A 27,085-nucleotide genomic window follows, 5' to 3' on the forward strand; every position below is an offset into this window, starting at 1 on the left:
CTTTATGCGGTCTGAAATCATCGTTGGCTGAGTGTTACTGGTCAAAATAATGACAACTCAAAGTTTCAGAACAGAGCAACATTTTAAAGAAGCCATCCCTGTGAGGTTAGTGTTGCAGGTAATTGGTGCATACCAGGGAGTAGTTTTTTGTAGCCTTTGACCCGGTTCTTGTTTTCATAAACAGGAAACATGTTTATATAACATGTGTCAATACATTTGCACTTTGGGTCTCTGCCGGACAGCCGACAAACAAAACTAGTCTGGTTTTAATATCGTACACATGGAAGGATTACTGAGATAACAGGAGCCAAATACTTAGCATCGACCCATACTAATGCTGGCACAGAGGTGGTGTAAACCTTTGCTGAAACATCTTTACTTTAGACACATTTCACTCTTTATTAGTATTAGTCAAATGTACGAAAATAAACTGGACACTGATGTTTGTCGAAGAGATTTATTGAAAAATAAAACTGCCACTGTCACCATATAAGCCAGGAAGAGCAGAAACTGTTGAAGGAGCCCTGTCAGAAATCCACCTGAACAACTGCATTTGTTTTAAAATCAAGTGATGGGGACAAAGCAGAGGAGGAAACTCCCGCTGCACAGTGATGCTGATCTGATTTTATCACAAAGGATGTGCAACAACAACAAAAAAAAAAAAACCAACTAAAAAATAAAAAGCAAAAACAACAGGAATGTTGCATCATATTTAAAGGCATGCAAGCTGGCAATTATCTCCCTCTGCCATCATAATCAGGAACTAAACAGATCAACCCAGGCATCGAACAACAACATTTACAAATTTTCAATGGGGAACCTTTTTTTTTTCCCCTTTCCCAAGAAGAAATGGCTTCTTGGTTCTCAGAAATTCATCCATTTACTCCACGGAGATCCTCAAATTACTGCTAAAAGTAATCTTCAACATTACCTTCTTACAAATCAGTGTTGGGGAAAAAAAGGAAAAGAAATATGGCCTACACAGCAACAGCAACATTTAAAACAATCTGTATCTAGTGGAAAATTTGTTTTTATCTGCTGTACTGATTACATCTCAAACAAGGATGCACATAGACTACAGCCCTGGGGAGAAAAACCGCACGAAACCGGGACAAGACAGACAAATTCAAAAACAACAAGAAAAAAAAGAAGTTGCTGCCAGGGTGTAAAAGCAGAGAGGGTGCAGGGGTTAAGGGTTTGTCTTAGGGACAGTGGTGGAGGGAAAGGGGGGGGGGGGGGGGCAAATTGTCGCCTTCGCTCAGTCGTCTGCTGGAGTAGGGCTTCGGTTTGGAGTTGCCGAACGGGAACGACTGAAACAGAAAGGAAGAGGAATTAGCCCGCCGCAGGGGAGGGGTGGAAGAAAGTTCGGACAGGTGTTAACATTCTTAACAACAACCCTTGACCTCTCAGGTACACTTCATGTCATCTGCCTCTAATCTTTTCAGAAATAGCTATCTATGTTCAAAAGCTAAATTCATAATTGAACCCCCAGAGCAAACGCTCATTGAAATAAATGGCAGGTCTTTGATTGACACTGTCTCATGTTTTGCTTCTAGAGCTGCTGGTTAGCAGCATTTGTGCTCTAAGAAATGCAGAACTCAATCCTCCCCTTACCTACAAACACAGACAAGTTGCTTCAAATGGTAACGATGAGGCAACAAGTGAGACACAGTGAGAAAAACGTATCAGACACATCATCCCACTAATATTCATGGTGCCTGTTTGTCTTTCACTCACTCGCCCAAGCGCTCTCACATGCAGACACACACTTACGTACTATGAGCATGCTTGTTAAAAAGGATCAACTTTAACTTCTACAAAACACCTTTTTTTTTTTCAGACTACATCAAGCCTGCAAATGTTTCTTTTCACCATCAACATGAGCTTGTCAGGGGGTTTGATTTTTGGTTACCTTTGGAGACAGTGGCAGAAACAACAAGTACAGAGAAGCGAAGGATGAAAGGACTGAAGGACGGATGACTACAACTTGGAGATACACTGCGCTGGGAGGCTCTTGAAGACTGATCTCTCGTCAGCTCTCTCACTTTCAGAAGCTAAGACAGAGGCGAAGAACTCTGGTAGGTAGGTAGGGGGTCTGGTAGGTAGGTAATGGATTTAAAAATGCCGAACTGTGATCTGTGTGGGTCAGCCCTCTGGTACATCTGAAGGCTGGCTGGCTGGGTGACTCTAGTTGAGCAACTGTATGTGTGCACGGGCTGATCTCGTCTGAGCGTGTGCGTCGGTTGGAACAGACACCCATTCACTGTGGGGAGGGTTCGGTCGGTAGGTCGACCTCTTTCTCGCTGTCTAACACCAGATGCAGGCGAAGGCTGATCTCAGGTCAGCGCTTAGTCAACCTCCCGCAGGACGTACACACCGCCAGCTGGCAGACCCTGGGCCTGGGATCAGCTGCGGTGTCAGTGCAGTGCTCAGCTCCCACCACACGCTTTAAAGAAAATATGAAAAATAAACAAACTGTGCTGCAAAGATGCTTACCGCAAGTCACACCTACGGCGTCGCTTTGTCTGATCTCTGCTAGTAGCTGTTTTTACTTTTTTCCTCTTTTGATAGAGCCAGATTCAGTAAATTTTAAGAAAGAATAAAAACATTAAATTCTTTGTTTAACACTTGTCAATCCAGTAAATTTTTAAAAAGTAATAATTCTGTCAGCTTAAGATAAATTTAGACCAAGGTACATCAGTGAGGAAAATATCAAAGGAAGGCAAGAGCAGAGGTAGTCTTTCATGTGCTTTCTTTTCAGGGTAAAGGCCTGATTAAGAGCCAAGCTGCAAAGCGCTGACAATACAGAGCCATCAAGAGCTGAAAAAGAGAGCACAGGAAAGAGATCCAGTCATTCCTCTAGGTATACCTCCCTAGACCAGACAGAGGGCCGGGATCCCTGTCCTAAACCCCACCCACTCCACTGCTGGCAGCGGAGGCAGAAGATCTCTCTGTGCTGAAGAGGCTGACGGATCTCGGAGGTCGTCCATCTCGTCATCCCGCCATCCCGTGGTGGTCGGCTGACAGCAGCATGCCGCTTCCAGTTGGAAGGAGGGTCTATTTAATTCCCTGCCTTACTCTGGCTAAGGTGGAAAAACTTAACTGACCCTCAGCAGGAACGCAAGATATCTAAAATCTGTTATTCTTGATCTAAAACTTAGATTATGTTTTGGTTTAAAGAAGAAAAAAAAAAGACTAAGCATCAGAAACTCAAACTGTCTACACCCTGTCCAAGTGAGAGAGAACATCTAGACCGAGGGCTTACCTGTTCCTCTTGTGGTTAGCAGACTGAGAACGTGACCGGGATCTGGACACAGAGCGCCCTCTGGGAGCAGAACCGGACCGAGAACGAGACCTGGAACGACTGATTAAAGACAGAAAATATTTTAGACACCTTCAGATGATAAAGACGATCTTATATCTGCAGACACGTGTAAATGTGTCTGCAGAGCTGCATTTCCCTGCTCAGCTGAATTCTGTTAAACACTTCAAGAAGTTCAACTCATCTTGCAAGCCTGTTATAATTAAGGATAGGCATCTGTCAAACCAGAACACTATTCGATCCTCACTCTAAACCATTCCTCTAGTCTTTGAAGATCGCTCCCACCTAACGGCCATTAAATTTCTGCCCAGTCGTGGCACACCCGAGACATGCTCCCTTTACCTGGCAGAGTCTTTACTGAGCCTCACCTTCGTTTCTCACTCACACACATACCTTTGAAGGTTTTTCCTGCTGCATGCCATTCTTAATTGCTCCTTGGGTCTTTCTGATTCTGATCTAAACTCACCACCTGTTACACACCTGGGCTGCAGTCAATTAGTTCTTAGGAAAGTTGGTAATTGAGAGAAGTGACCCTGAAGTATGTGCAGCCAAAACACCAGAGTGTCAAGTTCTCTAAATACTAAGGAAGGATGGAGGATGCTTGAAGACTTGTCCAATGTCATTTATTTATTTAGATATTACAGCCGCATTACTGCCACCTTTTGGCAGTAGTAGTGTGTTCCACTGTAACAGTAGCCAGTAAGCATCGACCAAGTCAACCATTTTTTAAATAATGTATTACTGAAGTGGCCATCACCATTAATAATGCTTGTTCATCATCACTACACCATCCATACATTAACATGAAAAGCACAGCGAGTCCATGTTACCACTGAAAAGTGATTTACAGGGAAGAACCGAGTGATATACAAATGTAATTTCTCATGTAGCAGCGGTCAGAGCACAGCATCAGAGCAACAAACAAATTCACTGCGTCTCTCTAACAGTGAGTTTGGGATAAGAATAGCTGTGGACAACTCACCTTCTGGCTGGAGTCCTGGACTTTGAGCGGGCAGGGGATCCAGACCTGATGTCACAAAACAAAAAGCAGCGATTTCAATAAAACTTTGGAGAACAGCAGGAACACCCAGTAATTACTCTCCAACTTGTTTCTTAAAGAGGTTTCAGTATCACAGACAAATGTCCATATGCTACAATAACCACACTTTGTAACCAGTTTTAACGACACACCCGTCATCAGTGTTTGATGTAAGATGGTCATAAAACTTTGTGTTTAACACTTTTAGAAGTGTTTTTAAATTTCCTCAGGTTTAAAATGTTTGAGAAACAAACAGCCAAAACATAACAGGATGTTAAGCACGATTACAGAAGACGTTTGGCTCAACTCTCTGTGGACTACCTGTGTTTTGTGCATGGTGACCAAGGAAACCCTGTAATGTGATCTGCTTTCAGTGATGCACACCACTCGCCCTACAACTGCGCAGGTCTCCTGAGGCTGCTGCCTGCGGCTCTCCTCACTGCGGCACTTTTTTCCTGCAGCAGAGGCAGACCCAGGCTACTCGGGTCTAACACCTAGTTCATGCTGGCTGCTGCCGTTTTGTCTCTTGCAAAGGGTGTTGTGTTTTGGTGTCGTTTTGCTTGCTTATGCACCTCATGATCTTTGTAACCTGGTGCATGAGGTGTGGCCAGGTTGATGACATGAATGTCACCTCCATTTCAATATCAGTCCAAGGGCTCAGATCAGCAAATTATACAAAGTGTGAGCTGGAAAAGTTGAGACTTTCTAGAGAAAACTGATGCTCAATCAGAGAGTGAAGAAAACTTTGTCATTTCAAATTATTTACTCCTTTACCAGCTCTGATTCTGAGTTGTTTAGGATGTTTTCCTTATTGGAGTACCAACAGCTACAAGAGACCTCAAGTGCCAGTATCTACAGCGACACGGCTACAGTCCTGTTACAGTTGGTGCATGCCCGTAAAACCAGCTTGTCCTGTCTCACACGTCTTTTTAATTGTTTTTATTGAGTCTTTACCTTTACATTTAAAGATTAAGTAAATGCCATGCTAAAAGACTTGTTTAGAAATGTAAGAAATACATGTTTAAGTTTTTTAAGGTAAGTTGGGCTAGAATATTAAGATTTCAATAATGACCAAAAGAGTTTTATTTTAAATAATTGAAGGCTTAACAGTTGACACAACTTTAGTTGCATAGTAGGCATCTGTTGTTATAGACCAACTTTAAGTCAGTTTCAGCCTCTGAGAAACTGAATTAGCAGCAGCTACTCATCTTCACTCATCATAGGAAACTGTATTCTTACCTGCTCCTGCGTCTGGAATAGGATGGCGATCTGCGTCGGCTCCTAAAAAACATAAATAAATAAAAGTTTGCACAACAGAGTTGGCAGAATAAACACCAGAAAAATTACACAGCTTAAGAGATTGCAATAACCACACGCCGACACAGTGATGAGCACATTTAGTCGTTGGCCTTTCCAAATCTACCACAACCAGATTTTCTTGTTGACATATCACAAGGTGTGTCTGTGCGTCAGTGTCGGCATACCTGCTGCGGCTGCGGGAGCGGGAGCGAGAGCGGTAGCGGCGCCCGCGGGACCTTGATCTGGAGCGGGATCGCGATCGAGAGCGAGACCTGCAATGAAAAATAAGAAACGAGTCCATCCGCATTAGTCATCCATAACATGGCACTGGTTTTATAATGGTACAAAATGGCAAACGAGCTACATGAGCCTTCAAATGAAACATGCTTTCACTTCACCTGCTGCGACGGCCTCGCTTGCTAAAGCGGTAGCAGTCATAGGCGTAGTGACCCCTGTCCCCGCACTGGTAACACCGATCGTTGGGGTCGAACTGGCGACGGCTTGGCCGCCCACGGCCCTTTCTGGAGAGGCCTGTTGACATCTCCACACGAACACGGGAACCACAGAGGATCCTGAGCAGAACAATTCAGTTTTTCACTGTTAAGCACAGAATAATTAAAGAAAAAAAAGAAAGAAAAGAAACACCCTGTACGTGAGACACACGAGACCAGTCCAAGGAAAACATTTACTCACTTTCCGTCCATGCCTTTGACAGCATCTTCTGCATCTCTGGGATCCTCAAACTCCACAAAGGCAAACCCAGGAGGGTTCCTGGCCACCCACACACTTCTCAGTGGGCCGTAATAACTGAAGGCTCGCTCCAGCTCCCCCTTTGCAGCGCCATTGCCCAGGTCACCGACGTACACTTTACAGTCAGTGGCCCGAGACGAGCTACGGGAGGATGAGTAGTAGGACATTTTTTCCTCACCTGCAGGGAGATGGTAAATATATTTAAGACGGGGATCATAGTGAGAAGAATACAAAAACGTCCCTCTACATTTGGGAAATAAGATTAAATGGAGTAAACTGTTGTGTCCCATCAAATTTACTCAGATTTAACTTTTTAAAAATTTTATATAGGAAAGGTTGAAATTTCTAGAATATGCTTGTTTTCTGCCAGATGTTACAGTTAGTGCATGACTGCTGCGTGGAAGTGTGTCAGAATCTTTCTTTCTTTTAAACGTCAGGTTACTCAGAGCAGCCGGAGCACAATAGCTCAACTTTTCATTGACAAATTGTATGTAATTTGTATAGTATTTTTTCTCTCTCTTATTTTCTTTTCTAAATGTACTTGTATATTGTTCACATGTTGAAATAAATTACCAATCAATCAATCGAAGTCAATGAAATTGAAGGACTTAATGGCAGATTTTCAACAACCGTATTCATGTGAGTGACACAAGGTGAAATATCCCTTTGTGTTTCATGTGAATGCATCATTAAATCCTCAGGTGTGGTCCTCCTGCCCTTTCCAAAAATTTACACTTAAATCTAAAGGTGAGCTTTTACCACTGGCTTTATAAGTACCTACATGTAGAGATCAGGTTTCCTGAATTAGCGACCGTGTTTTGTGTCTCCTACTATCTGGGTTGTACCTAATGCTTATCTAGTTTGGTTAATATTGCATACATTAAGACAGTTGGAAAAGTGATTATAAACCCATGACCCTTACAGCGAGGGGGACCTGGTAGCTCTGGTATATTTTGCTGGCATGGTTTGGAACTATAGAAAGACTCCCTGCAGATACTTGAATCAACCAGCTGTATATAAACTGGGGGGACGACGACTATATTGCAGAACACCAAGGCTGTTTGAAGGAACAGTGAGATGTTAAAGTGCCATAATTGATCTGCAATCTTACAGCGTGCCAGAAACATCCTACACCTTTAAACAAAGATCTAGGGCTGTGCGATATGACCAAAATCTCATATCCCGATACAAGACATCTATCGTCCGATAACGATATAATATTAAAAGAAAAAAAAAAAAAATTATATATATATAAATCACAAAAATTTTACATTTTCTGTACATTCTGAGAATCGCGGGCAGCTCGACTTGCGTAAAGTGTTTCCAGCTGGGCGTCGTGCACCTGGAGTCGACCGAAGCATGAAACGACACATTTTTAGACATAAGTTGTAACAGCCGCCGTTTTCTTTGTGAGTATTTATTACACGGCGTGCTGCGGGGCAAGGCCTGTTCTAACGTTTGAGTCTAAGGTCTATTTTTTAGCACCTGGCGGCTCTTTTTTGCTTCTCATTCGTAAACACTCTGCATACTCTTTTATGTGATTAGGTGTATTTTGAAAGGTCTCAACAGGATCTTGAGCTTTATTGTGAAAGGTTTATGTAGAAGATAAACAAGCGGAGGTTTTACCGTTGCTGTTGCTAACGACAACGCATAAAAACAGTCACTTGTCTGTCTGTAGTGTGGTTGTATTAAATATAAGAGAAAGAGAGAACTTTAAGAAATGAATATAGCCACTACAGTGACCATCAAAACCATGAAAAAATATTGCTGTAAACAGTTTATTTTGCGACACCACGAAAGAAACGATAGCGTAAAATGAAACAATAGATGTTTTTATATCGTTATCCGATATATATCGTTATATCGAACAGCCCTACAAAGATCAATCACCTCCTTTTAATTTTAAAGTCAAATTCAGCCATTTCTGATTCAAACATATTCCTGGTGTATCCTGTAACCCTGGCAACTGACCACATGTGTGAAATTAAACTTGTCATCAAGCTCTGCAGAAGTACTTCCCACATCACCATTTTTAAAAATGTTTAATGCAGTAGGACCTCATGTGGTTGGCCTGACACTGTTCCACCTATTTTAAACATGCCATTGTTCCACCCTGGCTGAAAACAAATGTAGCCAGGACCAATCTTTACTGCCTTATTTCCCACAGATTTTAGAAAAGGTTAGAGCTGAGCAGGATTTTCCTTTTCTGGAAAGGCAGAAAAAGTCAGTGACACTTTGATGGGCTCAGGAGCAAATTATACAAGTTTTGATACTGTACAAGTAGGTAATATCAAGTGGTCGGTGTGTTCAATTGGTGTCCTGCAGACAGTTATCTTGTCATCATTTCTTGGAGAAAAGGCTGCCTTATCCTGTGGCGATCCAGAAGGATCTACACCTCTTGGACAGATAATTGCTCATTTTAAAAACATTTGCCATCTATATCCAGTGACATGCATCTGTCCTGTTCTTGCTGACCTAAGGAGCTCTCCACACTTGGTTAAACGCCAATTTCCTAAAGTTAAATTCTAACAAAACAGAAACTCTTATCACTGCTCCAGATATTTCCACCCCAAGAATCGTAGCCTTGGTTTCCAGGTGCTTGTGTTCTAATCTACAACTACTACTCGTTAAGATGTGTTATTTTTAAGATGGAAATGATGCAAACTGTTAATGCTTTTACATTTTTTGTAAATTTTAAAGCTTTGAAAAGCAAAGCACCCAGTATATTAATGCCTCTTACTCGTTTAAAAACGCAGAGATAAGAAATTTGGCATACTGGCTACATAAAGGCTTTCTTTTATTGATTCCGAGGTGGGTTAAAAACCGCTTAAAAAAATCCTATTGACACAGCCATTGGGGTGATTGTGTGTCCGACTTGGGTTGATCATGTCCGTTTCATTGTTTCGTTTCGTCTTCTTTTGTATCAGGTACTTAAAAGATAACCTTTATCCATCAATGCTTTTACAAAGGTCATCTTTCACACGCAGGTACGACGCTCGTCATTTATTAACCGGACCAGTAGCTTTTTGAAGTTCACTACATCTATATATCTGATAACGGCCAGGCCCCGAGGCCCTCCGATCTGGTTGGATTAAACTATATTCGCTGATCGATCTGTGTAATTCACCGGCGTCTTATACAATACGATCGTTTGTCTCCCGCGTATTTTTAAGCGAACACCGCTGGGTATCCGTTCAGGAAACCGGCGCTAACCTCCGTGTGCGTCTCACAGACGGAAGGCCACGCCACTTCCAGTTCAACACCACACTTTTAAACACCAACTTTATGCACGCAAATAAGCTAATCGGCTACAAGTAAAACAGAAACAGCAGCTCTTGTTGAGTTTGCTGCATACGCGCGAGCAGTTATTTTCGGAATTACTCGAGGCCTTGGTCCGCGCTTGCCTATAAACAATGGCGGTAGCACGCGTTAGCCCGATCTTACCTTCGTCCGATGATTTCTGATTCCGCTCCTAAGACGAACTTCAGCCGCGTCAAACTGAAGCCAGACGTCGTATCGTCACAGTTCAATTTGATTTCTGCGATTTAAACTGTTTACAAAGCCGAACAGACGATCATCAGGGACGCTTCCACATGGCTCTGCCGCAAGATGAGCGGCTACAAAAGCAAAAGAAACCAACCACCACTGCAAAGCGACTACCGCAGCTGCGCACTGTGACTTCAACAGCGAAGCCGGAAACGTCCGGTGAATATTTTCAAAATAAAACGACCAAAATGAAGAATTACCACAGCAAGAACTTCCCACTTTAAGTCCCAAAGCAGAAAAGCTGATGTGCTTATAACTGCTACATTTCTTAATGACTACAACAATTGGCTCCACATTAGCTAAGCACGTGTATGGTTTCACAAGTAGTCAGTATATCTCTAATATGATCTTGTAGTTTTGCTTGCACTTCCTTGATTTAGTTTAATTTTAACCCTGAATTTTCCAAAAAGCCCGCTGATGCAAACCTCTGGACTCACAGATCGTTTGTCTACTTTAAACAAACACACAAACAAAAATTTTAAAATGTACTGCTGATATAATATGAGGATATGCCATATCCTTATTTATACCTACTGTCAAATTTTTGGAAACAAATTGTTTTAAAGATTATGAATAATAACATTGACAGTAACTAAATCTCTCCATATTAAATTTAACTCACAGTTAATCTTAATGGTAGAGCACGACACTAAAAACAGTAGGCTCATCAAAAGCATGATAAAGCTTTCTTTTTGAAATTTAAACATAAAACCTCCTGTTGAGACAAACAAAAACAATGTTGTAAATTGATGTTTGTTTTTTAATGTCCCCTTGTGCTGATGTAACAGATCAACTTTAATAGACAAGCTGTGCAGATACTGTCTTTATTGTATCAGTAAATGCATCCCTGATATAAAAGACATGTTCATTTCCTAACCATGTGGTGGAAACTCAAGAGATTTCAAACTTATTTTACATTGTGGGCCATTTACAGCCAATGTTGGTCTTAAGTAAGCTGGACCATTGAAACTAGCCTGTGACTCAGAAGCTTAACTGCACATTCAATCTTCAGGATATCTTCATCTAAGAAAAAAAAAGTGCAATTTCCACACTGTGCTCATTTTTTCTGCATTATGAAGAAATGCTGGTGCAGTTATTGAAAATCATTCAGCAACTCTTTGGTCTTAAATTGTCAGAAATAAATGTATGAATTATATTATTCTGGTAGCTCACTGACCAAACTCACTGAATTAAATTAAGCTCCTAGGACCTGGCATCCACATTTGGGCACATCACATTTTAGGTTGTCTAGACAACAATACAAAATTTTGCTCTTTCAAATGGCTTTCAAATAAGCCATATTGCTCAAAGGGGCACAATTGTTTTTATACTCAGGAAAAAATGTTGCTGTGTTCGAGTTTTGCACATCATTACTCAATTGTGGCTTTATAGGGTTCTATCGAACCCTATAAAGCCAAACAGCAAAGAGAAATTAAAATTGCATGTCATGAAACAGTTTAGGCCATAGGATTTTAAATAAGCGTTACTTTTTCCTACTCCGTTTTTCAACACGTTATTTATTAATAATAATGGATTGCATTTATATAGCGCTTTTTGGGGCCCTCAAAGCGCTTTACAATTCCACTATTCATTCACTCACTGGTGGAGGCAGCTACAGTTGTAGCCACAGCTGCCCTGGGGCAGACTGACAGAAGCAAGGCTGCCATATCGCGCCATCGGCCCCTCTGGCCAACACCAGTAGGCGGCAGGTGAAGTGTCTTGCCCAAGGACACAACGACAGACTGTCTGAGCTGGGGCTCGAACCGGCAACGTTCCGGTTACAAGACGAACTGCCAACTCTTTGAGCCACGATCGCCCCTGTGACTATGATTATGATTATTCTGTTTATAATGTGAGTCATCACAAGAGCCAAGGTGTTAAAGGTGCGAGTCATTTTTAATCCTGGGGTCAACAGGTGAAACACAGCCTCAGATAGCTTCAATAGCTATCTGAGGTAAGGTGTGAATGGGGGTTGAAGTGCCTGGGAAGGATTGAGAGGACTGCCTTGTAGGTGGCTGATAGCTGGTGTTGTAAACCACCCGCCCTCAGTTCAATAATGGTCGTTCACTTTTCTCTCGAACGGCCTGTCTTCTTTGTATAGCTGAGTATTGTCCTATCGAAGTGGCTCTTCTATGTTGTGTCTTACATTTATGAAGTGACTGCTTTGTTCCTCCAATTTAGAACTCAGGACTCCTCGCTGCACTGCACAGCAGTTTTGTTGGGAGTTTTGTCCATGGCATGAATCAGTTTTTGTGCAAGTGTGTGGCTAGGGTCTGTGGTGCACTGGGATGTCATGCTTGGTGAAAAAGTTCCTGAATTTCTCTGAAAAACCTGCTACATAAGGGATGAGAAAATTGTTCCACCTGTTACTGTGTTTCTACCTAGATGGTGTCTGACCTTTTTTCCTGTGCAGCTTCCCAAATTTGATGAAGGCCCAGTTGGGATAACCACATTTTAAGAGCTTTCTTTCTGTGTGTGTTCCTTTCCTTTACCTTTTGCTTTTTGTAACGTTTCCTGCCGGTCGATAATATCAAACAGTTCGTCCAGTGCCCATGTGGTTTCAGCGTGGGGGGGGGGGGGATAATATATCTGCAATCACGCCTCGCTGGCTTAAAAGCCTGGATTTTGAGTTAACGTTGTTGTTGTTATGTTGAGCTGGCAGCGGGACAGCTGCAGCTGTGTGTGTCCAGCAACCGTCATTAAAGAAGTAAAAATTATCACAACGCCACTGGGTCTGTCGTGCATGTTTACAACGTCTAACAGGATACTGATTGGAGGTAAAGCTAGTCCTGTCGTGTGAGGAGTTGACTCCCTCTAATCGTTTTCGGACTGCATCTGCACTGGCTCAATTGTAGGCTTACAACTGTGAGATGACATCAAAGGATGCTATGGTTTCATGTAGAGTAAGCTTACACACCTTATTGGTGAAGTCTGAGTCTTTGATGTGGGGCATGTGTAGTCAAGATGGTGACGAGGTGTTTGGTGGTTTTTATTATTAAAAGTAGGACTCCTCCTGTCAGGAATCGCTGTGCGGCAGGCAGGAGTAGGACCCAAAATGCAGGACTCACAGGCACGAGGGAATGAACTCAAAACTCAGCTTTATTTGCTGGCCGAACAAACATACAAACTAAACTAAACTGGGAAACCACAAACTAAGAACTCACAGAGAGACACAGGGAGATCCACACAGCATGAGGGACGACGTCACGCTGAACAGAGGGAGACGCAGACAGAAATACACAGAGGGTTAACGAGGAAAGTGGGAACACACGGGGAACACAGGTGACACTGATAATCATAACGAGACAGGGCGGGGTGAACTGAACATGACATGTACGGGCGTGAGAGTCACAAAGTAAACAGGAAGTGCACAGAGGTTCAGACAGGAGGAGAGAGAGCACGGGGAAAACACAGACATAACGGGCTGGGGAAACATGAAACAACCACAAAGGGAGACGAGGGCTCATAATTACATAGAGGGCACACAGGGGGAAGAGAGAGCACGGGGAGAACTTAGACATAATGGGCAGGGGAAGCATGGAATAAAACATAAGGAGAGACGAGGGCTCACAGATACACAGAGGGGCACACAGGGGGTAAAAGCCATGAAGGGAAAACACTTAGGGAACAACACAACGGGGCAACTCAGAAAACATGGCCTAAGCAAGGAACAAAATACAAACATACAAGGAAACTAAGAACACTGGGCCAACATGGCCCAGGACCATGACACCTCCTTTGTGGATCAGTGCACTCAGATATATGGACTTTGAGTATCTCCAGAATAAAGGCGGTGGTATGTTGGGTGGTAAAGGGCTTATTCGCTTAGAGGTTGTTAATGACTTTTGCAATTAATTACTTTGTAGCTGCTTGTGAGGTCTCCCTTAAGACCTCATAAATGTTGCTGGGACTGAGGAATTATGCACCTTTCCAGTCAGCTGGTAGTACGTCGATGTTTTGGCCTTTACTCAGGGATGTGATGGGCTTTTCTTTAATGTTGAGGTTGGACAAAGGAATTCTTGCACTGTAGAGGGCCTCTTTAACAGTTTTCCCAATTTGCTTTGCTTCAGATAGTGTTCATTTATTAATCTTTATTACTGTTTCTGTAGCGGTGTTGAGATAAACTATGGAAGGCTGCTGTGGAGATATGAGAAACATGAGTCTTCTGAGTAGCACATCCTTTTCCGGTTTTCTGTTTGAGGTCCCCATCTAATAAGTTCATCGCCTACTTATTCTGGCTGGCTTTAGTTAGCCATCCTCCTGTTCTTTTCCAGATGGTCTGGATATTGACTTGAAGTGATACGTTTGTGTTTTTGGTTTACAAAGTTGTCTTTCTTTGTTTTTCATGAGTTGTGCCAACTGTGTCTTGTCCACAAACTTTTAAGATGGAGAAATGTAAGAGTGCTGCGAGTTCCTGCAGGGTCTGGTTTACTCTCGCTTTATAGCAAGAGTAAACCACCTATATTGAAATTAACCCATCTTATCCCTTCACTCATGAACTGTTTCTGTGCTTCCCATAAGATGTCTCTTGACTGTAAACCCAAGTCTGGATTGTCTGCATCTCAGACCATGTCCACACTAATACGTTTTTGTTTGTAAACGCATCTTTTTCTCTCCATTTTGGCCTTCCGTCCACACTGAGACGGCATTTTTGGTCAAGGAAAACTGAGTTTTTTGAAAACGCTCTCGAAAGTGGATAAATTTGAAATCACTGTTTTTGTGTCACAGTGTGGACTGTGAAAACGGAGGCTTTCGAAAACGATGTCATACGATGCAGTCATGTGACCAAGTCAACTAAGATGGTGGACTGAATTCTACAGCAGTTGTTTTGTTTGCTCTCAATTTTGACAGCCCTATTAAAGATTCATATCAGTTTGTACATGCTCCAGATAAAACTTGGCACTTTTCCTCAACATTTTGCAGCAACTTTTCAAAGAGCCGGAAAGTAAATAAACGGCAGATGGAAATGACGCAGCTCAATCATATTACTTTTCACGCATGCACAGTACAGGAATGTAGCGTTTTCAGTGTGGATGTGGAGCGTTTGTAGACGAAAACACAGTTTTCCAATTTATCTGGGTTAGTGTAGACGTAGTCTCAGGTTAAAGCAGAGGTGGTTCTGATACGTTTCCTAGAGGATAACAGAGTTCACAATGTCGAATAAACTTTTTCCTACTCCACTACTAACCGCCTGCTAACAACTAGAAATCTCACTCAATCCTAGTCTATGTGCATTGTTCTGCACAAAAATAAACTAAAACAAACCATTTTATACCAACCTTTTTAACCATCTACAAACACTGTTTCATCAACAAATGTTCAGCAAACACAAACCAGTCCGCAAAGTATGGCTACTTACTCACATTACCAATAAATGGCTAACAGAGGATTTAAGCTTTTCCAAAACAAATGATAGAACTTTGACAATGACAATGACAGCAACCTAGTGTTTGTAACCAGCAACAACAACAGGGACAAAACCCCATTTCGTTAAATGTGGCTCCAGCTTACAGCAAAGAGTCCAATTGAGCATTAATTTGTTTATAAAATAAAAAATAAAAAGTTTCTCAGTTTATAGTGTGTGCTTGGACTTTATATATCGAATCCAAGCACACATTAAAGCTTTCTTTTTACATTAAAAGTTTAACTGCAGACAACACCTGTCAAAAAACAAATAACTAAACCTTTTATGTGCTTAGCTATCAGCAAGGTGTTTAATTTAACCGGTCAGGTAAAGTTAGGACCAAGTTCTCTGTTCAGATGCATATTTTGATGTTGCCTTACTTCTGTAGCTTTACTGCAGATTTCCTTCTGTGTAACACAATTGGCGCTGGATGAAGCAGCTAAAAGAGTTCACTTTTCTTAATGTTGGATTTTGTTGATCAGGTGCTTTGATGAAAGACGCCTGCTAGTTTCTTCCCAGTAATGGTTTTACTGGTGATTATTGGAACAGCGCTGCTGTTTTGGACGCCAGAAAAGTGGTCTTTTACTCAACTGACTTCACCGTCCCAGTAACAGCTCCATCTCTTTGCAGCGACTCCAGCTCCAAGTTAAAGTGGGCCACTAACACAACAGTCACTGCTGCTGTTGTGTTATCAGTGTTTTGGTTTAAAACTGGGCCCTGTGTTTGCTTAATGTTGTCAAACTTTTTATTCACATGCTGCTCCTTAATATGTTTGTATTGCAGGTCAGTTTCTAGTCGCAAATGTGTGTGAAATGCTTGCATTTACATCATTTAACACATTGGCAGGCTACAGAGCCGGGCACTGAAAGAAGCATCGAAGCAAATACTGTTATAATCGAATCATCAACGTACTCGATGAATTGCTGCAGTCCTAATTTAAAACTACAATAAGATTTTTTTTCCATATCAGCAAGTCCTCTGTGAAATACAGTGATTCCTCACAACACTGAATTTTTGTGGTTTCATTCCCATTGAAAACAGTCACAGATGTACCAGGTCACACAGTTCTCACAGTTCTATGTTAGCCCAAGCATTTTTCTGTTGTGTGTCTAGTAAAGCTGCACACTTAAGTTGGCAAACTTAAAGCTTCTTCTTATGGTAATTTTCATTCAACACGTTGGCGTGATAACATCCGCTCATGTGGTTCGGCACATGAGCCACATGAAGCTCAAGTTGAAATCCTGAGACTTAATGAATACCATAAACCTGACTGCCTGGGTATGTATTTTTCTCTGTTTTCTTTGAACATGTGATCAGGGGAGAGCGCGAACGCAGTCCCCCACTACCAGAAATTATGCAGTCGAGATTCCCACATTTGGGGAATTCGCAGGGGTCAGCACAACCGGAGTGCAATGGCTGAGCCTCGCCCTGGGTGAACCAATTCAATTCAATTTTCAATTTTCAAAGGATTTTATTGTTCAGAAAAAAAATTACATCAATTCACTTTATAAATAAACCATCAAGATACAAAGGGGCCCAAATGGGGAAACCCACAAAGTGAAAAACAGAACAAAGGGGGAAAAAATACTTTCACATTAGTTCTACATACAGATACTCAAATATTTTCTTGGCACTTTCCATATCTTTCTCTTGTTCTCTTCATTTTCTCCAAATAGATTTCTTATAATATAATCTTTTAACAGACAAACCATAAAATTGATCACAACTCTTTCGGGTATTTCATATCTTTTAAACACACAAATATTTCTCGCCCTCCATAATGCATCTTTGACACAGTTCACTATTATCCACCAACACTTTCCCCCCTCCCCCAACTCACTTTCAGAAACCCATACATTATGCTTTTGTATGTCAACTCTTCTTTACACAAATCATTCAACCAATGACCTAATAAACTCCATACATTTTTAGTGAAGGGGCATTCCCAAAACAAATGTCTAACCGTCTCATCTTCCCCACACCACCTTCTTGGACACTGCGCACTCCTCGTGCACTCCCCTTTTTCCAAAAACGCTCTTGTAGGTAAACATTCCTGAACAGCTTGCCATGCTAAATCCTTATGGGAATTTAACAGTAACTTGTTATTAACATTGCCCCAAGCTATTTTGCTATGGATTTCACGGAGTTTCCCTATCAGAGACATACTGACTGTCGGGAATAATATCTCCTCTAAGTTGGCACGAGTTATCTCCCAAGGTGTAATCTGAGTCGAGAACTGTTTCAACGATTGAATCACCACATCATAAACTGCGGGGTATTGTTCAGAGAAGGGCACACTAAGGGGGAGGCGCACACCCCATGCCTGCAACACTCTCCAACCCACCCAAAACCTTGTAAAATATGGCCAAATCTTATCTTTAGGGTCACTGAAGCATGCCTTAAGCACTGGAGCGATAAACATCGCATTAAGCTTAGACGCAATTTCTGGGACTGCTCTCCCCCCTTTTTCTACCGGTCTGTACATAGTTTCTCTCTTCAATCTCTCATGTTGGCCTCCCCAAAGGAAATGAAACATAGCCTTCCTCAGTGAGGTTAATATTTTGTACGGGATTGGTAGTGTAGTTTCCAGGAACGCTATAGACGCAATTACTTCAGCCTTTAACACCAAAACCATACCTATAAAGGAAAGCTCCCTGTCTTTCCAATTCATCAGCTTCCCTTGTATTTTCTGTAGTTTTGAATTCCAATTCTTAGTTTGCATATTTTCTCCTATTTCCACCCCTAAAATTTTCAGCGTTTCAAATTTTTCTTTCAATCCCCAATTCTCCTTAATCTCCCGCCACTTAAAATGAATCACCTCACTCTTACCCTTATTGATTCTCATCCCTGAAGCTGCCGTAAAGGCTTCACAAACTGCCAGGTTTGCATCTATTGACTTGTTATCCGTAAGCAATAAAGTCATGTCATCCATGTACATAGAAAATTTAACTTCCAACCCCCCACTACCTGGTGGGGTCAGCCCTTTAATTGACTCATTTAATCTTAATGCGCATGCCAGTGGCTCCATCACCAATATAAACAAAATAGGGGACAAGGGACATCCCTGCCTTACTCCAGATTTCACTGGGACCGTAGCGGTCTGTGCCCCATTCACAACCACAACACTACTACAACCAGTATATAACACCCGGATCCATCTCCTAAAACCTTCCCCAAATCCTAAACTATCAAGAACTTTCATCAGAAAGACGTGACTGACGTTGTCAAAGGCCTTTTCTAAATCCAGGCCTAACACACAAAGGGGGATATTCCACTCTAGGCTATAAAGGTAACTGTCCCTTATAACCGCTAAACTATCTGTCATCCTACGCCCTTGTATCCCGCATGTTTGTTCCACTCCAATTAACTTAGGCACTACTGCCTGCAACCGGAAAAAAAAAAAAGGGGCTTTAGCTAAAATCTTGATGTCTACACCTAACAATGTCAGGGGTCTCCAATTTCTTAAATCTTTTTTAGAGCCCTTTTTCCACAACAAGGAAATCACCCCTGTATTCATGGACACCGACCATACGCCTTTATCCCACACTTCTTTATAGACAGAGCACAACGAAGGACTGAGTTGTTCCCAAAAGGCCTGATAATATTCCTTAGGCAAGCCATCCAAACCTGGCGTCTTGTTATCTTGCATACTTATCATAGCTCTTGTGATTTCATCTAGCATTATATCTTCATCTAACACTGTTCTGTCATCTGAATCTAATCTTTGTGTTAACTTGGAGATAAAGGATTCCACAATCACTTCATCAATACTTTGCTCTTTGTACAAACTGGCGTAAAAGGAGTGTGTTGCCTCTAGAATTTCTTGGGTGCTTTCCACTTCTTTCCCTCCCCCATTAATCAGGCAGTCCATAACGGGTTTAGATTTGTACAATTTCCTAAAAAAATATCTTGTGCAATTTTCATTTTCTTCCATATGTTTAACCCTACTCCTTATTAATACTCCTTTGCTTTTCTCATTTAACACTACCATCATTTCCTTTTTCAGGTTCATAATCTCCTCACTTACATCAAAACCTAGATTAAGGAGGTTGTAATACCTTTGTAATTTTCCCTGCTTTCTTAATAGCCATTGTCTACTCGTCTTTGCCCGCTTTGTTCCTTCTAAACTGAAAAATACTGGAGTCCTAGTCTTTATACTCTCCCACCACTCACCTACCGAATCGTATAGCGGTTGTAAAGAGGCCCATTGTTGCAATTTGAGTTTATATCTTCCCACCACTTTCCCTTCCATTAATAAATTCAGGTTTAATTTCCATGGCCCCGGACACGGTTGAAAGGGAGTTTGAATGCTAAATCTACACGTTACCTTATGGTGATCGGAAAAGGGTACTGGTTCCACCTTACATGACAGAGGCGTTACGCCTTTGCTGGCAAACAAAAAATCCGTGAAGCGGTCTTCTTATTGGACCAGGTGTGTCCTGGGTCTGTAGGGTTAAGAGATCTAAACACATCTTTCAGATTACCATCATTGATCAAATTTTCTAATGCACAAGTACTTGAGTCTTTCTTAACTGTTGAACTCGCCCCCTGGCTTGCACTCGTTTCCGGTGTACAGTTAAAATCCCCGCCCATTACTATCTGTCGTCTATTACAAAGAAAGGGTTGTAATGTTTGAAATAATGCAGTCCGTTCTTTCATATCTGTATGTCCATAAACATTAATAATCCTAAATTTACTCCCGTTTTTCTCTACGTCAATAAGTAAAGCTCTCCCATCCACCACAACTTCCACATTTTCTATGTTGATGGTTTTATTATTAAACAAAAACCCCACACCAGACATTCGATTTTGGTTATCCCCTGACCAAAAGGATTGTCCATATGTCCATCGTTTTGCGAACTTCGCGTAATTGTCCATAAAGGGTAGGGCACATTCTTGGAGAAGACAAATGTCCCCACCCGTTTCATGTAATACACTAAAAACAGATTGGCATTTCACTGCATCATTCAACCCTCTTGTATTAATCGTAGATCCGTGAAATGTATTTATGTTGGTTCTAAAGGGGGGTGGTCATTGTACTCTGAAAAACTTTATTATTGAGAGTTCTACTATAGCTTTACCTTCTTTTTCTTCTTCCGTGGAAACCACACCGAAGTCGGTGCTCTCTCATCGTTGCTTTCCTCCTGTTTTCCTGAGCAGCTCCCTGGGTAGGTGTCGGGACTTGTTCTTCAAGCGGGGGTATTGGCGAGGGGTCTGTATAGCCCTGAATTTCCAAATCAAGGTTTCCAGTAGAAGACTCTGTTGAGGTATTTATCTGTCGTTTATGTGAGGTCGGCGCTGCACAAAGGCCTACTTGTAGCGACAATTCAGAGGGGGTAGTTGTGTTATCTTCGATGTCACAAGGAGGTAACGAAAAACCTCCCTCTTCTAGGGTGATAATGTGTTTGGACTGAACCGTTGAAAGATCAGGGAACATGAGATCAAGCAGGTCTCTGCACTCTTTGGATGTTGACGGCCGCGTAAGAATTTGGGTGCCTTAGAGAGATGCCATTCCCTCCTGAATCTTGGTTTCCATTTCTAATTGAGATACATGCACGTCAGGATTAGTCGTAGGCACTCTTTGCGTCTTTAATAGTTGTTCATTCCCGTCCGTTAACCCTGTGGTCTTCCCTGTCACCACTGTCGTTGAATCCTCGTGTGTAGTTACTTGAGAGGGCTGGTCATCTACTCATTCCCCACCCCAGCTGTAGGTCGTTTGGCCCTCAACCACTTCCTGCTGGAGCTCGTTGGCTTGGTCGTTACTTACATCTTCATCAACTTGCGGACCTCCTCCAGTTAGCATTGGTATCTCCTCTAATTGCTGCAGCTGTGGTCTTTTCACCCTGTTTGCATAGGATTGGGGACATGCCCTAAAGGTATGTCCTTCTCCCCTGCAAAGGTTACATTTCCTTGGGAAGGGGCATTCCCTTGCAATGTGCTCGTCACTGTTACAGTTTTTACAAACCACACTGTCGCACTCTGCGGCTAGATGGTCGTTGCTGCCACATTTACGACATGTCTTGGGTTGCCTGGGGTAGAAAACATATCCTCTGATTGCCCCTAATTGGGGGAGGTGAGTTCTCATCTCTATGCAGGTGAACATAGAAACGATATGCTCCGGTTCGGATACCATCTTCGTCTTTTAAGTACAAACCTCTCGTCACCGCACATTTAAAGGACAACCAGGTCTTAATATCTTCCACTCTCACATATTCCGAATGCATGATCACTGTCACAGCTTTGGGTTCTCTGCCTGATAACGGTGTCATCTTAATATTCTCCAGCTGAGGTCTTGATTGTTTAAGTCTATTAAACTTGTCAATACATGATTCAAAGAACGTATTGGTGGCAAACATCACCTCATAACTTTTCTTTCAAGGCAAGCCGAAAATGTAGTTGATCTCCGTTGGAGAAAATCCCAATTCCTTCTGGATGACAATCCTGCTGAACTGCATCTATTATTTAGATGCTGCATTTATTATTACTCCATAATAAAGACTTTAACTGATCAAGCACACACATCCATACATATGCAATAATACTAAGTGCAATAATCCTTTCTGTCATCGTTGTATTTTTACTCAGTTGTATATAGTATTTGTATTTGTATTCTATTTTTATCTTATTGTATATTTATTTTATTTTATTCTACTGTATATAGTATTTTATTTTATTCTATTCTGTACAGTTGTGTACTGTATTTATTCTTATTGTATTCTAATTTTTGCCTCATAACTTTTGCACTGTCCACTTCCTGCTGTGACAAAACAAATTTCCCACGTGTGGGACTAATAAAGGTGATCTTATCTTATCTTATCTCAAAACGCACAGCATTCCTCCTGGAACCTGTCATATTAGCAGTCGATGTCGCCATTGTGGGTCTCGGTGAACCACCGTCGTGATCATGGTATCTCCCCTGCCAGGTAAGTATACTGTAAGTAAGCTTTCAGAGACTTGATAAACACCAGGACACTATTATATCTGTTTCTTCTATTTCCTTTGAACATGTGATCAGGGGAGAGCGCGAACGCAGTCCCCCACTACCAGAAATTATGCAGTCGAGATTCCCACATTTGGGGAATTCGCAGGGGTCAGCACAACCGGAGTGCAATGGCTGAGCCTCGCCCTGGGTGAACCACCTTCTTGATCATGGTATCTCCCCTGCCAGGTAAGTATGAGTTGTTCACCTCACACATGGGGGACTCTTTCACACACAAACCCTGCACACTCACGGTGCTCACAATCTCACAATCAACACAAACACAGCCTGCAGGAGGCTGGGACTACACACTATTTATATACACAGGAAGGAGCTTCCAACAGAGCCACATCAGGTTATTGAGTTTAAAATATACGGGGAGTCTTTCCCATCATGCATTGCTGCATCTGCACAACAAAAGCTAACTGAAAGATCACCTTTTTTCATCCATTTAACCTCCTTAAATCCACCAACAAACCAACAGGAAGTTCAAGTAACTCCAAGTTAAATCAAACTGCAGCTGAAAACTGTTTGATTCATGTCTGATGTTTAGAAAAAAGGAAAAAACGCATAAAGCGCACACGTTTTCTGCTAACAGCACAACCACTTCCTGTTCCTTTGTTATGTGCTGCTGAACAGTTCACTCTCCTCCTGCTGCTGCCCCCTACTGTCCCGGAGCAGGAACAACACTGTTTATTGCACACACATATTCTAAGAGCTTCCTTGTGTGTAAACAACAGCAAAGAAGGAATAAGATGAGTTTCTGTCATGATCAGACTGAACATCCACTCTATCATCACATTACACTACCTGCAAAGCTCATTTCAGCCTTGTAGAAACATCTGCACAGATTAGAGGATGGTGGCATGTAAGGCTACCAGTGGCATGAAGTCGTATATGAGGGACAAGCCCACAAAGTGTGAATACAAACGGTTTGTTCGAGCTGATTGGGCACCGGGTCACATGTGACAGTTTTTTGTGTACACAGGAAAGCGTGAGGTCAACATAAGTTATGGTCTGAGCTGCTCGTCTGTCATAGATCTTTAAACCATTTTCTTTGCTCGGTGGTGGCTACACTTTGGCTAACTGTTCTACCAGCCCTGCCCTCTTCCACAATCTGCATAACACACATGCTGGCTGCTGTGGAACCATTAGAGGAAAGAAAAGGGAAAAAACAGGCTGTCTTTCTGCACATGGACAAAAATGACTTTCCTAACACGACTGAGAGGGACGAGCTGCCCTGGATTAGAAAAGAAGCTGCTGTTTGTTAAGTGGATGAACACTCGGGAGGTGACAGTGTGCTCCACAGTGCACAAAGGACTTCAGTGAAAAGACTGTGCAGCACAAAGCTTTCACTAACATCTTCCTCAAATAACACAACGGAGACTTCTGAGCCTTAATAAACAGCAGGACACTGCCGCAGTATCTGCTTCCTCTGTTTTCTTAGAACATGTGATCAGGGGAGAGCGCGAACGCAGTCCCCCACTACCAGAAATTATGCAGTCGAGATTCCCACATTTGGGGAATTCGCAGGGGTCAGCACAACCGGAGTGCAATGGCTGAGCCTCGCCCTGGGTGAACCACCTTCTTGATCATGGTATCTCCCCTGCCAGGTAAGTATGAGTTGTTCACCTCACACATGGGGGACTCTTTCACACACAAACCCTGCACACTCACGGTGCTCACAATCTCACAATCAACACAAACACAGCCTGCAGGAGGCTGGGACTACACACTATTTATATACACAGGAAGGAGCTTCCAACAGAGCCACATCAGGTTATTGAGTTTAAAATATACGGGGAGTCTTTCCCATCATGCATTGCTGCATCTGCACAACAAAAGCTAACTGAAAGATCACCTTTTTTCATCCATTTAACCTCCTTAAATCCACCAACAAACCAACAGGAAGTTCAAGTAACTCCAAGTTAAATCAAACTGCAGCTGAAAACTGTTTGATTCACGTCTGATGTTTAGAAAAAAGGAAAAAACGCATAAAGCGCACACGTTTTCTGCTAACAGCACAACCACTTCCTGTTCCTTTGCTCTCTGCTGCTGAACAGTTCACTCTGCTCCTGCTGCTGCCCCCTACTGTCCCGGAGTAGGAACACTCACTTTAATGATTTCAAACTACATTCTGCAGCTTCAGACTCCTCTCAATATTTGACTCAATATTTGTTTGACTCAATAGGTCAAACAAAAGTATTTGAACCTGTCACTGCTTTTATTGGAGATTCATTCACATCTGTCTGCATTCAATTTCTAATTGCTCTTGGCTGACGCTCGCTCTTGCCATCTGATTACTCAATGCGATTCCATTTTTAAAAGTCTGCAGCCAGTCACATACTTTGGGCATTTCCTCTCTGGGTTGTAAGTTTGCCGTACCCTGAATGTTCACCTTGACCAGTGATAACAGTGAGAAAGACAAGATCGACTGACCTATCAGAAAACACAGATTAAGGACGAGTCCACCGCATGAGCTCCCTGCAGCTCACAGGGACCAAGAACAAATGCTGCAGCTGGAGTTGAGTTTAGGCCCTTCTGCACATAACAAAGCCTGGACTGCCATGACTGCAGAAGTATGCTTCTCCTTCTTAGAGAGGACATCCCAGCCAGTGGAAGAGAAGTATGTGGTACACCTGAACTAACAAATATAAATGTCATGCTTGGTGAAATACACGACAGCTGCAGAGAAAAACAAATGGCACCAAATGGTCAAGATGAGATGCTGCTATCAGCCAGATATCTGGAACTACATCGGACATTCTGCAGAGCAGCATTCCTGTCCACTTTTGCAGTGACAGGAAACAAGACGATGAGGGGGTGATAGCTGGATCAATATTTCCTACTATTCTCCCTCGTCTCACAGGCGACCCTCAGTAACTGTCCAGATCCAAAATCAAATACAAAACCTATTACAGAAGAGCCGAAGCCTTTTCTTACTTTAAATGTTACTTCAATGCATGCATTTTGCAAGAATTACACTTCTTACAGCGAAATAGGGCTGCAGCGATTCATCAAGTATTTTGAAAAATTGGATTATAAACAATCCTCAACACAGTCTTTGCTTCGCTGCTTCATTTAATGCCCAGCTCTGTAGCCTGCCGATGTGTTCAAGGATGTAAACGCGTGCATTTCACATGCATTTGCGACTAAAAGCAGACCTGCGATACAAAGGGATTTAGGAGCAGCGTGTGAATAAAAAGTCTGACAATATTAAGCAAACACAGGGCCCAGTTTTGAAAAGAAGCACTGACATCACCACAGCAACAGTGACGTTACGTTGGACACTAAATTATTATTAATATTAATTAATGTCTACACCATCATAACATCTTGTTTGCAGCAGCATAAAAACTTTGCATCAAAGGCAAACTTCAGACTGCTGATATACTCGCATCGCTGCATTGCAGGCACCACATTCTCCTTTAAAGGCTTACAGACAGAAATTCACTGCACACTTAAACAAGCAGACGCATGAACAAAAATCACAAAGCCTTCCACGAAGACAGTAAAGATTCATTTTTTATATCTTATTTTAGATTGCATATTTATCTTACTTTATTTGGCTTTGACTTTACTTGAGCGCATTTATATATTTTGGCAGCTAAGAAAATATTTTCTTTAAAAAATTACAATTTCAGATGTCACGTAAATACAAAAGGTTTGGGGGTCTTTTTAGAAAAATGAAACAGATGATGGGTAAAAAAAAAAAAACATCAATAGATCAATCTATTACCAAAATAACCCAATAGATGCAGCTGATATAGTCATAGTCAGATTACCAAGGAATGAGCCAACTTTAAGAGAAAAGCGCTTTGGATAATAAACATATACATAAAGACCAAACCCACAGCCCACAGAGAGCTGCTGGGTGACACAGCCACTTATTTCATGAACAACAGAACAGTTTTCATAGCAAGAGATTGTTATACGTCACTGGACACAGGCAGACACGTACTAGGGTTTAACATTTTCTCTCTCAGGCACATTCAGTGAAACACATAAAGACGACCCAGGTTCTACTTGAGAAAATAATAGATGGTTAAGAAGCAGACTGGACTACTGTAAATAAGACATTTAGTCTCACTGGAACTAGCTGTATAAATGAAGGTTAAATAAATTAAAAATATTTACTGCAAGCAAAATAAAAATATTATCCACCAGCACTGCACCTTTTTCTTCTCTAATCAGAATACTTTAATAATCCTTAAGGAAATTGTGTGGGTTACAGTTGCTCCAGGAGGATAACAGTAACAGACTGAACTAATTAAATAATATAATATATTACAAAGCCTACAAAATATGAGAAATAGCTCTAAATCACAAGCTGCTTTCTGTTTCTACTGAAATAAATGTGCCAATATATAGAAACGGATATTGGAAAATGATCAATAGAAGACTTAAAGACAATAAATGTAGATGTGGTTTTGTTTCCCACTGTAGATGGATAAATAAACAATTTTCCACGAACTGCAGACAATTTGTTTCCTTGCCAGCTTTAGTCAGGCATTGGAAAATCTCATTAAATACATTTTTTAAAAATCTACCAAGATACAATTTTTTTGTGTGCTGCTTTGTCTGCAGCAACTATGTGTTTGCATCATTGTTGTGTTGCAACTTAATATAATAATTTGGAATCTAACATTCCAAATTGGTAATCAGCAACAAGAAACCATAAGGGGTCTCAGTTATTCTGGTGCTGTGACCACCTGGCCAAACTTTCAATATTTTTCCACATGTTTA

The 27,085-nt window shown here is 41.7% G+C and overlaps 1 protein-coding gene, 2 non-coding genes and 1 pseudogene across 6 annotated transcripts; all 4 read right to left on the reverse strand.

Annotated features, from left to right (window-relative positions):
• Positions 1-441: 441 nt before the first annotated feature.
• Positions 442-10,089, reverse strand: srsf7a (serine and arginine rich splicing factor 7a). 4 transcript variants are annotated; one of them, XR_014914917.1, is made up of 9 exons: positions 9,855-10,089; positions 6,354-6,588; positions 6,059-6,232; positions 5,846-5,932; positions 5,601-5,642; positions 4,305-4,349; positions 3,266-3,364; positions 1,913-2,446; positions 1,248-1,310 (listed from the first exon to the last, which is right to left on the reverse strand). XR_014914917.1 is itself a non-coding variant. In XM_085430894.1 (8 exons), exons 2-8 carry the CDS (start codon positions 6,575-6,577, stop codon positions 1,259-1,261), a joined length of 723 nt encoding a protein of 240 aa, XP_085287020.1. In that variant the 5' UTR covers positions 6,578-6,588; positions 9,855-10,088; the 3' UTR covers positions 1,191-1,258. The 4 variants fall into 4 exon arrangements, 3 of the variants coding, with proteins under 3 accessions (XP_085287019.1, XP_085287020.1, XP_085287018.1); XM_085430894.1 differs by lacking the exon at positions 1,913-2,446 and having other exon boundaries at positions 1,191-1,310; positions 9,855-10,088; XM_085430892.1 differs by having other exon boundaries at positions 1,243-2,446.
• A 6,585-nt stretch (positions 10,090-16,674) lies between these two features.
• LOC146694630 (U1 spliceosomal RNA) lies at positions 16,675-16,815 on the reverse strand (annotated as a pseudogene).
• Positions 16,816-22,372: 5,557 nt separating this feature from the next.
• On the reverse strand, positions 22,373-22,536 carry LOC146694631 (U1 spliceosomal RNA). The gene has a single exon (XR_014914990.1). It is a non-coding gene; the product is annotated as a U1 spliceosomal RNA (small nuclear RNA).
• A 1,260-nt stretch (positions 22,537-23,796) lies between these two features.
• LOC146694632 (U1 spliceosomal RNA) lies at positions 23,797-23,960 on the reverse strand. Its single transcript, XR_014914996.1, has one exon. It is a non-coding gene; the product is annotated as a U1 spliceosomal RNA (small nuclear RNA).
• Between the last annotated feature and the right edge of the window lie 3,125 nt (positions 23,961-27,085).

The sequence above is a fragment of the Copadichromis virginalis genome, linkage group LG14, assembly GCF_057382275.1.
Source record: "Copadichromis virginalis isolate Kocher_CV1m ecotype Utaka linkage group LG14, C_Virginalis_male_GT1.1, whole genome shotgun sequence".
In the NCBI taxonomy this organism is placed as follows: domain Eukaryota; kingdom Metazoa; phylum Chordata; class Actinopteri; order Cichliformes; family Cichlidae; genus Copadichromis; species Copadichromis virginalis.

What these genes read in the sequence shown, in the direction of transcription:
- srsf7a (XM_085430892.1), bottom strand. Translation starts at nt 6,577, where the DNA reads ATGTCCTACTACTCATCCTCCCGTAGCTCGTCTCGGGCCACTGACTGT. An exon ending in CGCTCCCGCAGCCGCAGCAG is followed by an intron (nt 5,643 to 5,845) that starts GTATGCCGACAC and finishes TATGTTTTTTAG; the next exon opens with GAGCCGACGCAGATCGCCAT. An exon ending in GCTAACCACAAGAGGAACAG is followed by an intron (nt 2,447 to 3,265) that starts GTAAGCCCTCGG and finishes TTTTCTTTAAAG; the next exon opens with CGTGTGGTGGGAGCTGAGCA.